General features: G+C 38.8%; 1 protein-coding gene across 1 annotated transcript in view; it reads right to left on the bottom strand.

Annotated features, from left to right (window-relative positions):
* Positions 1-19,954, bottom strand: part of THSD7B (thrombospondin type 1 domain containing 7B) — a 1,185,627-nt gene that overhangs the window by 518,873 nt on the left and 646,800 nt on the right. Inside the window, exon 9 of the mRNA XM_079925246.1 lies at positions 15,615-15,784. Coding sequence (XP_079781372.1) covers positions 15,615-15,784 — 170 coding nt within the window. The remainder of the gene's footprint in view (positions 1-15,614; positions 15,785-19,954) is intronic.

The raw sequence follows: 19,954 nt of genomic DNA, 5'->3' as shown, positions 1-19,954 counted from the left end.
ACTGTGTCACCAACAGCAGGGCCCCGATAAATGTGCGAATACACAAGAAAGCAAAGCTTTTACTCTCCGAAAAAGAACAAATAACACTTTGTACTTATTGAGTGCTCAGTATATATCAGGTACTGGGCTATGATGTTTTTCTCCTTTAAATATGGATCACCTCATTTTCTCCTGACAACTCCACTGTCATCTCCATTTTATTTTATTTTTATTCATGTATTTATTTTTAGCTGCGCCGCACGGCACGTGGAGTCTTGGTTTTCTGACCAGGGATCGAACCCTCACCCCCTGCATTGGAAGCACAGAGTCTTAACCACTGGACCACCAGGGAAGCCCTGTGTTATCTCCATCTTACAGAGGAGAAGACTGAAGGCTTAGAGAGGCTATGTGACCCATCCAACATTATATAGGTAGGAAACAGGGGAGGTGGTGGTCGAACATGGCAATCCCAACTTCAGCACCTAAATTCTTAATTATAAGCTAATTGGACCTCTGTACCCCCTAACATCATACATACCCATATATTCACAAGGACCACCCTCTTGTTTAATTTTAGTAAACCGCAAGTATTGGTTTATTTCTCGGTAGAGAAAGGGTTTGAGTAGGCAGAATAATGTCTAAATCTTACTCCCTACTACTTGTGATACATTATGTTACATGGCAAAGGGGAATTAAGTTGGTGTAGAATTGAGATTCCTCATAAACTGACTTTGAGATGGAGAGATTATTCTAGATTATCCAGGTGGGACCAATGTGATCACAAGGATCCTTATAAGTGGATGAGGGAGGAATAAAGGTTATAGAAAAACATCTGAAGATGTTGCCAGGTAGCTCTGACAGAGGAAGGAGTCATGAGACAAGAAATAAGGGGGGGCCTCCCGAAGCTGGGAAAAGTGAGGGATGGATTGTCCCTCAGAGTCTCCAGAAGGAAGACGGCTCTACTCACATCTTGATTTTAGCCCAGGGAGACCCATTTCACACTTCCGACCTCCAGAACTGTTAGATCATCAATTTGTGTTGTCTTAAGTCATTAAGTTTATTACAGCATCAATAGGAAATTAATACAGGGGTAATTAATTAATAGAAAAGAACACCGGTGGCAGAGACAGCGAGCTGCCCCTCAAAGATCTGTGTTTCTCTTCCAAAGTGTGCAGCCATTGCTAGAAAATGGCTGCTTAGCCAGGGGATTCCCCCTTCCCTCATTCTTCTTCATTGAAACAGGGACGCAATGACTAGTCTCTTAAATGTACTGTGCGAGAGTATCAGCTCTGAATCAAGATGTTTAAGATCTGGGTCCATGATTCTCCTGTTCTTTGCTGCCTAGGTGACTACGCGATGCTAGCCTCTAGCCACAAGATGGAAACTCAAGCACAGAAAGGTCAACTAACTTGCTCAATGCCACACCATGTGGCTGGAAAAGAATGAGTGGAAGGGAGGGTGTCGAGGCTGGAGAGGTATGCCAGGGCCAGATCGTACATGGCTATGTGAGAGACGTTATGAAGTTTTAATTCAGAGGGAGTCACTGAAGTCATTTTGCACGGGAGCGATAGACTCAGATAAGCTTTCTTGTCAAGTTGCTTCAGCTGAGTGTGGAAAAGAAAAATAATAATAGCTCATAGTTATTCAGTGCCTATTGTATAAGGTTCTGTTGTAAGTGATGTGTAAGGGTGTGTGTTCATGAGCTAGGAATGATCATCATCCCCACACGGCTTGTAAGTGACAGAGTGAGAATGTGGACAGAGGTAGTGTGTCTGCAGAGACCATGTGCTAAACCACATTGAATAGGCCCCACTCTATTTATATGGGAGTAAGAGTAGAAGGAGGGAAATAAGTCAGGAAACTATTACAGTAGTTTCAAATGAGAAATAATGCTAGAAGGGAGATAGAAATAAATAGAATAAACAAACAAACAAAAAAATAGTAGAGCTGTAACCAAGCAGGACCCCGTGGGGCTTCCCAGAACAGTCCCGTCCCCCTTATCCTCTACTTTAGCTCCTCTGTGGAATACCTAGATAATAGTATCTGATGCATGTTTCCTGAGTTGCTTTACAGATGCTAAAACCCCACCAGATTAACTACTTGATGACCATGAGCACATAGTCCCCAGGACTACTGGCACCTGAGGATTGATACCGTTAACCCCTGTGTCACTGCCCTGTTACCTCATCATCAACCAATTGGAGAGTTATGCACAAGCTGATCACATGCCCTGGGACACCCCTCACTCACCTCGTCTTTAAAAATGCTTTGCTGAAAGCCATAGAGGAGTTCAGACTTTTTGAGCGCTAGCTGTCCCAGATACCCTGTACAGCGCCTTACAATAAACGCTGCACTTTCCTTCACCACAACCCAGCATCAGTAGATTGGCTTTACCGCATGTGGGCGAGTGGATCCAAGTTTTGGTTCAATAACAGAACTAACAAAATTTGGTGACAGACTGAATGTGGGCAAAGAGGTGAATGACAGTGAAATGCCAAGGCTATTGCCCAGGTTTTTAGCATGAACATTTGGCAGCAGGAGAGTCAATATCCTGAAGTTTGGAATCCTGGGAAAAAATCTGATATGGGGCTGGGCAGGACAATAAAAATTACAATGTGGGAACATTGCATTTAAACTGCTACAGCTTATTCAAAAAGAAATATCTGGTTTCAGTACTGAGCTTCAAGCCTAAAAGAATTGGGACAACTCAGGTACATCTCATCAACAGTTTGAAATAAAATCAAAGTCTTAGAAAAGCAGACCTTGAAAGAATAAAATGAACTACAATTATATTCCACATGGAGACACAGAGAATCTTAAAATTAGAAGAGGTATCACAATTCGGCAGCTTTTTCAGCTTTTCTCTTGGCATGGAAAATTTTTTTTTTAAAGCAAAGTGTCTTTTATTTATTTATTTATTTATTTATTTATCTATCTATTTATTTATGGCTGCGTTGGGTCTTCGTTGCTGTGCACAGGCTCTCTCTAGTTGCAGCGAGCGGGGGCTACTCTTTGCTGCGGTGCACAGGCTTCTCATTGCGCTGTCTGCTCTTGTTGCGGAACACGGACTCCAGGCGCATGGGCTTCAGCAGTTGTGGCTTGAGGGCTCAGTAGTTGTGGTGCCTGGGCTTAGTTGCTCCACAGCATGTAGGATCTTCCCAGACCAGGGATCGAATCCGTGTCCCCTGCACTGGCAGGCAAATTCTTAACTAGTGCTCCACCAGGGAAGTTCCTTGACATGGAAATTGATTCTTCTCTCCATTATTGAGAAAATGGCCAGAAGACACAAAGAGTAATTCAGCCATTCTTAAACACACAGAGATCTTATTAAGTGACTCTTCCCTCTTGAGGACAGAACTCGGTGTGAAGTTCAAACTAGAGCATGGAAAAATGCTAATGACTAAAATAAATTGGTGAGAAAGTTGTGAAACTTTTCTGCAGGAAGAGCTGGACAATAAGTGGATATTTCTTCTATGTCCTACTTCCATTCACATATTCAACAAGGCTGGAGAAATAGATTTGGAAGGGATAACTTTGTTTCAGAAATTGCACTGCCAAGAGGAACCTCATTACGTCTTGGCCTGGTGTTGGAGAAAAATCTAATCCAGTTGACAAAACGAAGTTTAGTGAGACAGCCAACTAAAGATTGTAAATGCACTAGTCTCAGCAGATTTTTTCCAAATGCAATCTTCGACTCTGAAAAGAACTTAACTCTTCACTAATGAAGTGCAGGTGTATGTGAACGATCTCAAAGAAGAGAAGAGCTGTTTCAATGTGAAAAGAAATGCCTGAAACTGAATGGTAAGACTAGATGCAGGGGTTTGAATTCATTTGTTCAAGAAATACATACTGAGCTCTTCCTCCTTTTGCTGGACGATGTACTGATTGCTGTGAAGTCGACCACAGGTACTGACAATGTTGTTCTCAAGATTTATGCCAGATGAAAAGAAGAGGGAAAGGATGAGGAACAGGAAGAAATGAAAAAAAAAACTGAATGATACATAAAAGAAGAGGAAGGAAAATGAGGTTGAGAGAGGAAAAAAAGAGAAGGAAAATGAAAGAGAAAAAGAAGAGCTTTTACAGCTGCCACCATCCTTCAGGCTCATACTATGTCTCATCTAGATTATCATTATAAATCCTTAAAAATAGCATCTCTCGGGCTTCCCTGGTGGCGCAGTGGTTGAGAGTCCGCCTGCCGATGCAGGGGACACGGGTTCGTGCCCCGGTCCGGGAAGATCCCACATGCCGTGGAGCAGCTGGGCCCGTGAGCCATGGCCGCTGAGCCTGCGCGTGCGGAGCCTGTGCTCCGCAATGGGAGATGCCACAACAGTGAGAGGCCTGCGTACCGCAAAAAAAAAAAAAAAAAAAAAAAAAAATAGCACCTCTCATTCTTTCTTTCAATACTCATTGAGTTTTGTTGTCGCTGAGCCCTCTAGAAAGTAGAGCTTATGATGAGAATTAAGGTGTTAATATTTTATCTGGGACTTCCCTGGCAGTCCAGTGGATAGGACTAGGTGCTTCCACTGCAGGGTGCATGGGTTCAATTCCTGGTCGGGGAACTAAGACCCCACATGCCACAGGGCACAGCCCCAAAAAACCCACTTTCTTTGCAAGTTGCAAGGCAAGGAGGCAGTGACAGGGGAAAAAAACACCAGGAGTAAAGCAAGGAAAATATGAAGCAATGCTATGCAATGTGTTTTGCTGGCTACCGTTTTATTGGGTTGGCCAAAAAGTTCCTTTGGGTTTTTCCAGAAGATGGTGCAAAAAAACCTGAACGAACTTTTTGGCCAACCCAATACAATAAAACACAAAGGTATATAGGCCAGATTTGTGTATTTGGAAAACCGGATTTCTCTGGAAGGATTAAAAAGAAGATATTGGAATAATATACAGGTGCACTGGGAATAGCCTGGCTCCCTCCTGAATCACGTTTCCCTTGAGTGATGTTTCACTCCTCACGGAGCTAAGTCTCCTACCCTTTCAGGTTGTATCTCCCAGGTTGAACTACCGGCTCCTCAGCTGCTACTCAAGAGGCCAGATCCCAGGCACTACAATACGCTGTTTTATCCAAGTCTGAAAATGGACCGAGAACCACGTCCTTGTAGAGCATTGGCCAAGAGAAAGAAAGACAAAGGTGGTGAAAGAAACATGAGAAGCGGCAACGCTTGAATTCAGTTCAAGTACCTTTTATTTACCAGATATTGTGCTAAATGCTGGGAAAATAACAGTGAACAACACAGACGAGGTCCCCAACATCACAGACCTTGCACAGTAGCCTGGTTAACAGCGCACACAAGCAGTGCAATTACAACGCAGTGAAATAACGTGACTGGGGAGCAGAAAGCCTATGTCATCTCAAAGGATTCCCAGAGGAAACAATTTCTAAGAAGTAGAGGTCATCCAGGTGATAGGTCAGAGCTAGGGAGAAGTTCATGAGGGTGAAGGGGAATGAGGGACACCTTAGGATCATGGTCAGTGGTCAGACAGAGACTAGCTCCAAAGGTCTAGAATGTTAAAAAAAAAAAAATATGTTTAGTATTGTTGGAGCTCAGAGTGTTGCACAGGGATAGAGAGGGTAATACTTCAAGTCCTAGCATCTCATGACCATTATAAGGCCAAAGACCACAGCCTAGCATTCTGTCTCTACCCTAAATCCATGGCCCTCACCTTCATCCACTCCATATCCATGTCCAACTTGATTACTGGTTTTACTCTAAATATGTTCTATGACTTTCCACTTCTGTGTCTTTACTCACATGGTTTGCTTCACCTGGGATTCTGTCCCCTTCATATGAACCCCTGTCTAAAGCATGCCCTTCTGCTAAGGCCCATGTAAAAGCTTTCTTCTTAACAAACATACCCTATCGCCCTCACATCTCACTGGTTTAGCCTCCCCTTCCCTAAAATTCCTATTTTCTCGTAAGGCACTTATTTCTGTAGTTATTTGTTTGTCTCATCTCCCCTCCTAGACTGTTAAAGATCAAAACCTGATAGACATAAATAATTTGAAATCATTTGTGGTTTCCATGATCTCTTTTCTCTGGGGAACAACAAAGGGGGCAATATTTAACTATAAAAATTATTCAAAAATCAACTACCTAGCGTAGTGAGCCAAGACCACTGGGTAAAGCCACAGTTGCAGTCCAAGCTGGCCCAGTGACTGTCTTTGTTGTCTCTCCTTTACCTTCCTCCTCAATCTTTCTGCAAGTGATGGACCATTTCCATCACTTCCTGATCCTCATATCTTCTATTTAATATGATTTCATTCCAGGGCCTCTGGACCACCTGGCCTTGGCATGGAATGCTGATCTCCACATAGGAGATCATTTTGGTTTTGTCAACAGTAAAACAATTTCTTCCACTGTGTTACCCAAAAAGCAAAAAAAAAAAAAAAAAAAAAAAAAATAACAAAACTCAGTATTTCACTCTCACTTGAAGAGCTTTCCATTTTGAATTCCACAGCATTAAAAATTTGCCCTTTACATGACAGATGTTGGCACTCGGAAATTTAAAGAAGGACCCCAGCATGTCTTTCAAGGGCTTTACAGCTTAATGAGTAACAAAGACAATCAGAATGGCCAGATATCAGGCAAAAAGTGATGTGCTGTTACAGGAGTATGGTCTTAGCGCAATTTTAGGATTAGAAAAGCTAAACTGTTACTGGCAAAACCACTGGAAAGATCCAAACTCACATCTAGTTCTAGGTTCTTGACGATCTCCCTCCTCTGTGATGCCACATACTCTGGTTTCAGTAGTACACTGTGCTGAATCATCAATTCAGTTGTGCTAATTCTGAATAAATATATAACACATTAAACAAAAAAGAACACGTGTTCTTCCTTTTTAGGAGATCAAATCAAGCAGGGCTCACATGTTGTAAAGAAGGCCCATTTTTCCACAAGCTTATTCTCCCCCGCAAGGAGTAACTTCTATTCAAGAGTAGACTTTCTCCTCAAATATTCTGCCTCTATCATTTATCAAGGGAAACTCTCTCCCGCTCTTTTTTTTTTTTTTTTTTGCGGTACGCGGGCCTCTCACTGTTGTGGCCTCTCACTGTTGCGGAGCACAGGCTCCAGAAGCGCAGGCTCAGCGGCCATGGCTCACGGGCCCAGCCGCTCCGCGGCATGTGGGATCTTCCCGGACCAGGGCATGAACCTGTGTCCCCTGCATCGGAAGGCAGACTCTCAACCACTGCGCCACCAGGGAAGCCCTCTCCCGCTCTTATTTCAATCATGTGAATTAAACCCTGAGATAAATTAAAAAAAATTTTTAATGTCAAGAACAGCCTGATAATCTAATGAATGCTTAAAGTAGGCACTCTTCAATATTTTCACTAAGTACAGTAACTCAGTAAACATTTGCTATATCATACTAAGATAAGTCTGTTACACTTGATTTAAAAAATCACTAAACTGAGACACAAATGCAATAAAACAGAACCACTAGAAACTAATCTCAATTTAGACACCAGGTGACCTAATCCCCTCTAAGTATTTAATGTTCCTTTCCTTTTAAACTTTTATCAGCTTTCACACTTTTGGAGAGAATATTTGAATTATATTCGTATATACTCTATATATTCCTAATAATTGAGTATGTTTCCAAGGCAGAAATATTACAGGCCAAAAGTCTTCTATCTCTTGGTCTCATGTGAACTGCCATCCAATATCCTGCTATGAATTAGCAAAGACTACTTCATCCAGTTATCTGTGATTCTCTGTTACTATAAAACAAGAGAAAATGCTGTAACCCCATTGAAGCAGTCTCATTTCTCCTCTAAGGGTTGATGCTAAGGGAATTTCTAAGCATATTATTTTCCTGACACTTTATTCTCACACCCAAATGAGCTTATTGACTTTTAAACCAATTTCTAAAGACAGGTAAAGGACATTTCTAGACCCTCAAATGATGGTGGAATACCTCTTTCAATCGTCCCTTAAGAAATCTGTTCATAAGGTAAATTAGTTTATTTCATATCTCAAAAAGTTCTTGTATAAGTTTTTGCAAAATAAGTTTGCAAATAGGACATGACCATTCACGAGAATTCTCTTAGCACACTGACATTTGTACTTTTTAATCCTATACCCCTATATTGCCCCTCCCCCTTACTCTCTCCCCACTGTTAAACACTAGTTTGTTCTCTATATCTGTGAGTCTGTTTATGTTTTGCTATATTCATCCATTTGTTTTATAGTTTAGATTTCACATATAACATCATGCAGTATTTGTCTTTATCTGTCTGACTTATTTCACGAAGCATAATACCCTCCAAATCCATCTGTGTTGTTGCAAATAGAAAAATTTTGTTCTTTTTTATGGCTGAGCAGTATTCCGTTGTATATATGTATATACCACATCTTCTTTATCCACTCATGTAATTGATGGATGTTTTGGTTGCTTCCATACATTGACTATTATAAATAATGCACTATGAACATTGGAGCACATGTATGTTTTCAAATTAGTGTTTTTGTTTTCTTCAGATATATACCCAGGAGTGAAATTGCTGGATCATATGGTAGTTCTATTTTTATTTTTTTGAGAAACCTTAATACTGTTTTCCAGAGGTTGCACCAATTTACATTCCCACCAAGAGTGTAAGAGGGTCCCCTTTTCTCTACATCCTAGTCAATATTTGTTATTTGTGGTCTTTTTGACTATGTTCATTCTGACAGGTATGAGGTGATATCTCATTGTGGTTTTGATTTGCATTTCTCTGATGATTAATGATGTTGAGCATCTTTCCATGTGCCTGTTGGCCATCTGTATGTCTTCTTTAAAAAACGTCTATTCAGATCTTCTGCCTTTTCAACTGGGTTGTTTTTTTGATACTGTGTTGTATGAGCTGTTTGTATATTTTGGGTATTAACCCCTTACTGGTCACATCATTTGCAGATATTTTCTCCCATTCAGTACACTGTCTTTTTGTTTCATCTATGGTTTCCTTTGCTGTGCAAAAGCTTTTAAGTTTAATTAGATCCGATTTGTTTGTTTTTGCTTTTTTTACTTTTTGCCTTAGAAGACAGACCCCAAAAAAATATTGCTATGATTTATGTCAAAGAGTGTTCTGCTTATATTTTCTTCTAAGAGTTTTATGGTTTCCAGTCTTACATTTAGGTCTTTAATTCCTTTTGAGTTTATTTTTGAATATGGTGTTAGAGAATGTTCTAATTTCATTCTTTTATATGTAGCTGTCCAGTTTTCCCAGCACCACTTATTGAAGATATTGACCTTTCTCCAATGTATATTCTTGCCTCCTTTGTCGTAGATTAATTTACCATAAGTGTGTGGGTTTACTTCTGGGCTCTCAATTCTGTTCCATTGATCTATGTGCCTGTTTCTGTGCCAATACTACGTTTTGATGACTGTACCTTTGTAGTCTGAATTCAGGGACTGTGATATCTCCAGTTCTGTTTTTCTTTCTTAAGATTATTTGGCTATTCTTTTGTGTTTCCATATAAATTTGTAAATTATTTGATCTCCTCTGTGAAAAATGCCACTAGTATTTTAATAGGGATTGCACTGAGTACTATGGTCATTTTAACAATATCAATTCTTCCAATCCATAAGCACAGAGCATCTTTCCATATGTTTGTGTTGTCTTCAGTTTCTTCCATTAGTGTCTTATAATTTTGCAAGTACAGTTCTTTTACCTCTTTAGTTAGGTTTATTCCTAGGTATTTTATTATTTTTGATGTGATCATAAATGGGGTTATTTGGTTAATTTCTCTTTCCAATAGTTTGTTGTTAGGGTATAGAAATGCAACAGATTTCTGTATATTAATTTTGAATACTAAAAATTTACTGAACTCATTGATGAACTCCAGAGATTTTTTTAAAGTTATCCTTAGGATTTTCTATGTATAATATCACATCAACTGCAAACAGTTATAGGTTTACTTCTTCCTTTCCAATTTGGATTCCTTTTATTTCGTTTTCTTGTTTGATTGCTGTGGCTAGGACCTCAAATATTATGTTGAATAAAACTGTTGAGAGTGGGCATCTTTGTCTTGTTCCTGATCTTAGATGAAATGCTTTCATACCACTGAGCATGATGTTAGCTGTGGACTTATCATATATAGCCTTTATTATGTTCCTTCTGTATCTACCTTGTGGAGAACTTTTATCGTAAATGGATGATGAATTTTTTCAAAATCTTTTTCTGCATCTATTGAGATAATCATGATTTTTATTCTTCGAACTATTAATGTAGTTTATCATATTAATTGATTTGTGGATATTGAACCACAAATGTGGTTAATGTAGTGTTGAATTCGAACTGCTAAAATTTTGTTGAGGATATGTACATCTATGTTCATCAGTATACTGGCCCATATTTTTTTTTTTTTTTTGTAGTGTCTTTGGTTTTGGCATCAGGGTGATGTTGGTCTCACACAATGCGTTCAGAAGCATTACTTCCTTCTGAATTTTTTAGAGTATTTTGAGAAGGATGAGTGTTAACTCTTCTCTAAGTGTTTGGCAGAATATACCTGTGAAGCCATCTGGTCCTGGACTTTTGTTTGTAGGGATTTTTAAAAATTACTGATTCAATTTCATTACTGGTAATTGATCTGTTCATATCTTCTATTTCTTCCTGGTTCAGTCTTGGGGACTGTACATTTCTAGGGATTTGTCCACTTCTTCTAGGTTGTGTATTTTATTGACATAGTTGTTCAGAGTAATCACTTATGATCTTTTGTATTCCTGTGGTGTCAGTTTCATTTTTTCCTTTTTCCTTTTTGATTTATTGATTTGGGTCATCTCCTTTTTTGTCCTGATGAAGCTGTATAAGGGTTTATCAATTTTGTTTATCTTTTCAAAGAACCAGCTCTTAGTTTCATTTATCTTTATATATATATATATATATTTAGTCTCTATTTCATTTATTTCTGTTCTGATATTTATAATTTCTTTCCTGCTACTAACTTTGGGTTTTGTTTTTCCTTCTTTCTCTAGTTCTTTTAGGTATAAGGTTAGGTTGTTCATTTGAGATTTTTATTTCCTGAGGTAGGCTTGTATTGCCACAAACTTCCCTCTAAGAACTGCTTTTGCTGTGTCCCATAGATTTCGGGTCATTGGGTTTTTGTTTGTTTGTTTTCATTCGTTTCCAGGTATTTTTGATTTCTTCTTTGATTTCTTCAGTGGCTGTTTAGTAGCATATTGTTTAGCTTCCATGTGTTTACGTTTTTTGAATTTTTTTTTCTTGTAGGTGATTTATAGAGTCATAGCTTTGCAGTCAGAAAAGAAGCTTGATATGTTTTCAATGTTCTTTAATTTAATGAGACTTGTTTTATAGCCTAGCATGTGATCTATCCTGGAAAGTGCTCCATGTGCACTTGAAAAGAATGTTTATTCTGCTGCTTTTGGATTGCATGCCGTATATATCTATTAATAACTATTAAGTCCATTGGTCTAATGTATTGTTTAAGGCCTGTGTTTCCTTACTGATTTTCTGTCTGGATGATCTGTCCATTGATGTAATTGGGATGTTACAGTCCCTTACTATTATTGTGTTACTGTCAATTTCTCCCTTTATGTCTGTTAATGTTTGCTTTATGTATTCAGGTGGTCCTATGTTGCCTGCATATACATTTATAATTGTTACATATTCTTCTTGGATTGATCCTTTAATCATTATGTAACATCCTTCTTAGAGATTAGCTTTTACATGTTATTTAACTTCCTTATTTCCTTCTTAGAGACTAGTTTTTAAGTGTTATTTAACTTCCTTATTTCCTGTGCTCCTCTCATACCACTTCACATGCCACCACTGAATATAAACATCTCCGTTTATTTTCATATGTTCTCCGTGTCTCCACTTAGAACATGCTTTCATGTTGATCCTCCAAACTCTCTTGAAGCATTATCTCCATTATGAAGATTACTCTCAGGCATCATTAAATGGTTTTAACTATGTCATACATATATATATGGCCTATATATTACAAACATATGTATATATATAAAATGTAACACACTACTGAAGACACATTACCTAAGACATTATAGCATAATTGTTAGTACAATTGTTGTCACAATTAAAAGACTGTATTAATGACGCATCTTTACAATTCCAGTGACTAGGACAGACCCTAAGATATAGCTAGCACATAACAAATTATTTTTGAAAAAAAAAGTTATGTGTGATGGTCATCCACTTTCTACTCACCAAACCAACATATTTAAAACTAGGACATGTTCCCTTATCTTATCATGTACTGTCTTAATGCCAACTCTGGGCCCAGCATTATAGAGACATAGGACTTTCAAGAACTATCTTACTGGTGTGGAGTGGTTAACTAACACAATTAACAATTCAAAGCTAAATGGTGTGCATTCTAAAGTAGCTGTGTCCATTTAATGCCAAATACTGAATTTAAAACATGGTGCTTAACTGTCACCACACCAATATCTTTTCCCAATTTTTGATTTAGTTTTTAGGTTTTTGTTTTGTTTTGTTTTCTTCACCATATAAATACACTGCATCTCTAAGCCATTTCATCCCACATTTGTTGATATGCCAATCTCTAGGCCACACTGTCACGAATGGAATAAATTTTTCCCTGTCTTTATTAGATTTTTGAAAGTGCATCCCTTCTTTCAATGTTTTACCATCTGAGAAATATCCCTTGAATGCAGGCTGAGTGGTTTTAATTTCACCTGACCAAAGGGCAAGAAGAAAATGGCCTCACCAAATGCAAGCTTTTAGATTTATAGGTTAGCATCATTCTTGCTGGTGCTTCTGAACTATAAAAGAGAAATACAATTCTCTCTACAACAATAACTGGTAAACAAAATCATAAATACTCTGCTACATTTTCATTCACAATCTATTGGCCTGTCTACTATTACTAGTAACACTTCTCATATTGATTATTATAGCATTATTTTGGCTGCAGTTAAAACACCACATGGACAGTGAACAGCAGAACCAGGTAAATATGCCATAGATGTTATTATACTATTCCGACAAACACCCTGAATCGAGGTCAAATGGAGACTTGGCTAGCAACAAGAATAAGTCGGCAACAGAACTGCACGGAAGTCCCATTCATCCTCAGCATCCAGCAGGAGACTCTGAGGCCCTTGGGAGAGAATTAGCACTCTTTTCTGGGTTTTGTTGTTGTTGTTTTTATTCTGGTATCTAGATAGTCTATTACATTTTATTTCATGAGAGATCCATGGAAATTAACCTAATTTTTTCCCTAAGACTGTGGGTTCCTCTAAGATCAGGTTCTTGGAATGCAGAGTAATTAATTCACAGTGGATGGTGGGATTTTCAAGGAATAAAAGTCAAGCAATTCCACTTCAGAGAGTGAACAGAGTATCCTGGAGCCAAAGGAAAACTTAACCTTGTGGAAAAGTCAATTATGACTGAGAAAAGAGTTTCCAAAATCAATGCTCTTAAAATCCCCTCTCCCTTCCAAATCTAACAATAATTTTAAAAACCCAAAACAAAAAAGCGGTTCTTTATAAAAACTGAAATGCAAAAAATGTCATCAATTTTGGCCTTTGTTACTGCATTAGCAGAAAGGTTAGAAATATTTAAACTCTGCCTCTTTAATTGGGCAAACACTCTTTGGTCCCTTATAACTGCAATCCAATTGTTCTCTTGAACAATTTGACTTGAGCCAAGAAGACATTTTCATGTTGCCAGATTTGTCAAGGTATATCCATAAATAATAACAGCAGGAAATTAAAGCATTTATAAGAAAGGAAAGTAATGGCTAAATAACCTTTCTGGTTCACTTCCAAACAAGAGCAAAATCAAACCTTTGTAATGATTACAAAGATAAGTAGTAATCTTTACCATGCCTTTAATGCAATGTGGCTGTTCTGTATTTTCCAATGCAGCAATAGTTTGACTACTGTATTCAAATTTCTACAAGAGTACATTGTTGCGTTATATACATCCATGTGTATGTATCTTGTCCCCACATCTAAGTGCCCCCACTGAGAACTGGGTTACCAGGCTCAGGCTTTCTAAGGGCTTTCTGTTTCCATGTGTACCAAAGTATTAATTTGGAAGTATGCCTTGGCCTAAGATATTTTTCCTCTTTTTTAGATGCTTGAAGCACACTGTACCAGGGCTTAATAGGCTGCTAAATCTGCACTTAACACCCCTCCTCTATTTAACATCCCCCAACATGTAGCATATGACTTCCAATGCTAGAACACCATCCTTCCACTTTCCTCCTAATTACAAATTTCCTGCCCAGCATGTTTCCATTAAGAAAGCTGGAATGATTAAGGTTGAAAACACTATAGAAATAGGTGATCGATAAGAAAGCTATTTTTACTAAAGAAACTTTAGGAAGATGAAGATGTCAATAGAAGATTAAATGTTGAAGCTTAAAATTGATCATAATATACCAATTCTACAAAATTCTTATGTATGTGTTGACCCCTGAAGATCCTAGTACTGTAGACAACAGTAAAAGGGAAGAAGGAGAAAGTAGAAGAGAAAGATCACCAAGGTCTGAAAGAATAATCTGAAGCTTTTTATCTAAATTCGTTCTTCCAAATTCAGAGGAGTAAGCACAGTCATGTTCTAGGCTGGAAGAGAAAGTGTGTAAATTGTCACTTTCCAAAGGTGACATTAGAGAAGGAAGAAAATGTAACTACTAATTTTTAAATAACTCCAGCCCTATAAATTTGACACTGTAACTTCAATTGTTGAAGCAAATGCTAAGGTATCTGTAAAGATGATCCTTCTATGAGTCATGAGCTGAATCATCCAAGGCTATGGTCATGGCCTCTGAAATGATGAGAGGCCATGTCACACACACACAAAAAGGCACCTGGTATGAAAAGCTTTACAGGATGAAATGGATGTATTTCTACAATGAGAAATCTCGCATCTTCTCTCTCTAACCAAGTCCTACAGCAGAGAATGTACACGCACACTCAAGGAAACATTCTCACCTTGACCACTTCTACAGAGGGCACTGTTGGGTTCCCCAATGCGCCTGGAAGAGGCCATATATTTTTCTAGAGTGGAAGCATTACTGCACACTCTCAGCTTTTCAATCCATTGACTTAAATAAATCTGGGCCAGTTTTTCAGTCCTTATATGTTATCACTATCCTAAACTCTGAAACAAATGGATTGTATTACACACGCCTAATAGAGAGCACACCACGGAGAAAGTTGTCTTTCCTCCTCCTTTTCCTCCTTCTTAGTTTCGTATTATCTAAAACCTGGCAATAAATGAATGGATCCTTGATATCTGAAAGTGAAATGTCTGTAGAATTTCTCACACTCACAAATTCACAAAAAACTTCTCCTATAGAAAAAAAAAAAAAAAGAATGCTACTAGCTCTTCATCAACTGACTCACTCCAGCGTACCAGCACCTTAGCCTGTAGCAGTCATTTCTACTAGAGATCTTAGGTATATTTTCTCATTTAAGTTTCACAACAATCCTTTGAGACTGATATTATTAGCAGTACTATTTTGACTGTTCCAAACTACTTCAAGCAACAGAACTTACGGATAGGTTGTAAAGAGTCAACCAAACATTAAATTTGTGAATGCTGGCGGTCCATTATATCGAGGAGAATATGAGAAGATGGTGTTGGTGTTGATTTCCCTTCCAATCAGCAGCAGAATCTGTCCCCAGAACTGGCTGCCTACCTTCCTTGGCCCTCTGTGCCGTGGATGCTGGTGTGCTCTGGGCACAGTACACCTCCCGGGTCTGGATCCCACCTCCACAAACGGGTCCCGTCATATGCCAGTGGGGGTCTTGCTGCTCGAGGAGGAGAGAGACTTGGCATTCTTTCCATTCAGAGGTCCTCCAGGAATATCTGTTTGGTTTGTTTAAAAGAAGAAGAAGAAGTAAGGAAAATACAATATTCTACAGGAAACTTAGGTCATCAACATCAAACGTACGTAATCGTCTCTCTTTCTAGTACCAAATCTTTGCCTATGGATAAAGACATTTACCAGCTTTGAATACTAAATCCCTTTTATTTCCTGCAGCAAAATCACAGCAGCCTATCGTGCTTATAGTACAGGCCCAGAGGAGCGAAGGAAGGAAATATGGATAAACGGTAGATATGTCTCAGCCTCAAAGCTCTAAGAGAGTACAGAATCAAGGGAAGGAGCTGGAAACCAATTGAGCCTAATACATAGCAGGTAAGCTTGTCATGGGGTTTCATTTTACAAACCTCAGGATGACTTTGTGTGAAAGCTGGCCTTTCTTTTTTAATTAGTGGGCCAGTGTATGAATGTCTGAACATATTAGTTTAAATGGACAGAGATTACCTCCGATTTTTCAACCTTCTTGATAGAGGTACTTCTATCAGTTTGACTCCACTAAGATAAGGGTATACATATTAAAAATGAGTTCACAATGTGCCACTGTATTTAATTGACAATTACTTTTTTTTTTCTTACATAAACAGACATGCCATGGTTATACTGGTTTAGAATATGTCTTCCAGGTTTACAACTGGTTGAGATACACTGATAGACACACACGCACACACACAAATAAAAGGAAAAAACACAGTGAAGTTTGTACATAACTTACAGAAAACACAACAACCATAACAACACTACACTCATACCTGGAGAATGACTGCAGACAGAATTTCCTTTTGTGGCTTATTAGAGCATTCCTCAAGCCCACAGCATTAACAGAACCCTACAGCACTCCCATAAATACCAGAAGACTCATTAGCTTCTAAACAGTAAACCAAACCTAAGAACATTCTCATATTCGCTGTCCCATTTCAGATTTAAGGAACGTTTTCTCAGTTATGTGATTGTTTAAAAGAAAAAGTAGCAATAAAAATAAACATGTGTCACCAAGGCCCTGGCCTTACAGAAACCAGAGTAAAAATGAAATCAAGTAACAGACATCAAAATCAGGAAGCAAATCTCTAAGAAACCTAAGAGTGAGCAAAGCCTCTCACAATGAGCGTCATCATTCTAAAAAGCTTGAAAGCTGAGGATCAACAGTCTTGTGAAAAGCCCATTGTAGAAAAAGAATTTGGACAATCCTGTGGGGTTTGTTGTAATAATTCTTCTCCCTCTGCCTCACTATTTGATCTTCACAGGGTTTTCCAAGTGAAAATCAGTCACCGGGCTGGGCAAGAGTCTGAAATGTAGAGTTCAGGTCCTGTTTATTACTAGGGGAATATAGACAATAATGTGTTTCTAATTCCTGGGCATGAGATCGAGAAAAGTCTAGGTCTTCCCAGAGACGGTCCTTCTCCAGAGGTGATGCTCCAAAGCCCTTTCTCTTCACTAGACAGAGTTGTCTCCCTTGGCTTCATGGTGACCCAGGCAGAAGGCCTGTCTCTTGTGTCTCTGAGTCTCAGGGTACAGGTAGCTCATTTGTCTCTGGACTCCAGGGCAAGGCACAGTGAGGCAGGGGTGGGTTATTGGATGGTTATCACATTCTCATTTCAAACCCTCTTCCTCCAATGATTCCCTAAAAGAAGAGCTCTCTGTCTATTAAGGAGGTCAGATATAGCCCTGACTCCAAGGCTCCTATGATATAGTGAGCACATAAGGCAGGCAAAAAGGGGCAGTGCGGTATAGACAGCAAGCAGACCACCAACCGACGTGGTCTGAATCTGAGCCTTGCCACTTACTAGTCATGTGACTTTCACTGAGTTCTGTTTTGTAAAATAGGGATAATAATACCAAATGTGAATCAAGGAGTATAATAAATGTTCAATAAATGTTCATTCCTTTTTTTCTTGTGTCCTTCTACACCTGCCTTTTGTCCCCTGCTGATACAGAAAACACACACACACACCCCCAACACTGTACTTATAAGAACTTAATTGATTTCATCCAAAGTCCTAATATTAAGGATCCAGGAATGCCATGGTCTGACTTCCAAGAACCTAAGTTCAGCAAAGAGCATAAAAGAAACTTAGAGAGTTTAGAATTATAGCAAGTCCCAGTAATCTGTTCACTTGTTTGAAAGGAATGGGCCATGCTGTATAAATTGCTTTTTCAATTAATTTATCATGACCCTATAAGAATTAGCAATGGAGGAATTTGGGAAGTCATTATGGAGAAAAATGAAAAGGAAAATTTAATAACTCTATCTATCTATCTCTATATATATAGTCTTATATATAATGTAACAAAAACCCTGTTGCTAGCTCATTAACCAGAAACACCCAAATTCTATTCATTGGCAAACAACGAATTCTCTAAAGATAAAGAAGACATTTATCACTACTGCTATTGTTTACTACCTCAGAGAAAATACCAACCCAGAAAGAGGCAAAGGAAAAAACACACCAGTGAAGGGCTTCTAAATTCCTTTTTAAAATGCAGGTCCTTTCATAGTCTGTCTTTTTTTTCTTTATTTTTTTTCAAATGCACTATCTATGTTTAATCAAAATCACCCAGAAGCCATGAAAACTGAACAGTCTGAATTCCACAACCTGGGAAAGTGTCTCTAGGATCTGACAGAATAAGAAATCAAAGGAGACCGCTCAGCTAAACGTTGCTTGTTATCTCCTTTAGTAGTCGTTACAGGGATAGTCCTCCAGGCTCCGGACAACTTGGCTTTCTGACTGCCAGGGGCACCCTCTTTAATGGCTAAGTCCACGTCAAAGATCAGGCCTTTCCACCCACTCTCTCTCAACTCTGATGCCTTTCAACCCAGCCTCACTTTGTCCTTCTGCTTTGGAGGGAAACGGGGGGCATTTCAAAGCCCAGCGTCCTGCCCTTTGTGGGTGAGCAGCATTCTGAAACCAAGTGTAGAAATGCCTCAAGTAAATGGCCATGACATGAAAACAATTAGTTGATCCTCATAGCCCCTTACGAACGTGACCTAGGATCCCTTTGTCTTGTCACACACCCCAGCTGAACAGGATAGACAAAGCATTCATTTATTCAGGCTTCTAGGGTATCAGGACAAATCCCCCAAGGAATAATAACATCCAAATTGTTCTGCATGCTTACTCAGTGCCAGGCACTGCACTAACAAATCTAGGTGCATGACTTCATGTCATCCTCCCAACAAGCCTATGAAAAAAATACCACTTCCTCTTTTACAGATGGGAGAATTGGCATAAAGAATAAGACATTTGCCAAGGTCACATAATTAAGTAAGTGAAAGAGCAGGATGCAAAGACAAGTATATGATTCTAAAGCACATCTTCTTAATGAAATGATTCTCTGGTAGATTAAAACGGTGAATGGTAAACTCATGTAACTTGGTCTGCGGATATAAAAAGCAAGTCCGTAGATGACAGGTAGCTACCTGCCCAGCCGTGATGAAGACAAATAAATGTTGGTCTTGGTCTGAGGAATTGCTTTCTGGGATGAAGCAAAAAAGTATCATCAGTTGATGACAATGATACTGTCACTGACAACTGACCAGTAATATTTTACAGTGCCAGTATAAATTCCTTCCAGTCTCAAACACAAAGACAGTTTGAGAATATCACACAGACAGTCACTTTATAATCTGAACGCTGTGTGTGGTCACCTAGGGTCAGATTTTTAGCACTTTCAGGAGATAAGTACAAGTTAAAAAGAGAAACAAAATATAAGCCAAATAAAGGAATCTCTAATTGTAAAAATTCAAATTTCCACCAAATGGTGCAATGACACTTTATTTGAAGAGTAATGCTTTTTCAAGGCCCTGAAGTCAAATTCTCCATTTTGCTCCCCGGTCACTGTGAATGTTAGGTAAACCTGCGATCATCTGTTCATGTAAAAATGACTCCAATGTCCCCACCATTAGTGACAGAGAACACTGTCAGCCACTCATATACTGAATACACAGGGGAAACAACTTGTGAAAGAATATCTCAGTTAATGTAAAGGTATGTATGAGAGATGGATGGCAGAAGGAACCAAAAAGCAGGACTCCCTAGCTCCCTAGGAACAAAAATAAGCCTGCCCAAGAGTAAGCAAATCATTTACTCAACCATGTGTTCATTCCTCCTTTCTTTCAAGAACTAAATCTTGAGCTCCAACTGTGTGCCAAGTATGAT

This window comes from Stenella coeruleoalba (genome assembly GCF_951394435.1).
Source record: "Stenella coeruleoalba genome assembly, chromosome: 6".
Taxonomy (NCBI): domain Eukaryota; kingdom Metazoa; phylum Chordata; class Mammalia; order Artiodactyla; family Delphinidae; genus Stenella; species Stenella coeruleoalba.
Note: the sequence above shows the minus strand (reverse complement) of the source record. Positions and strands in the feature narration are given on the sequence as shown.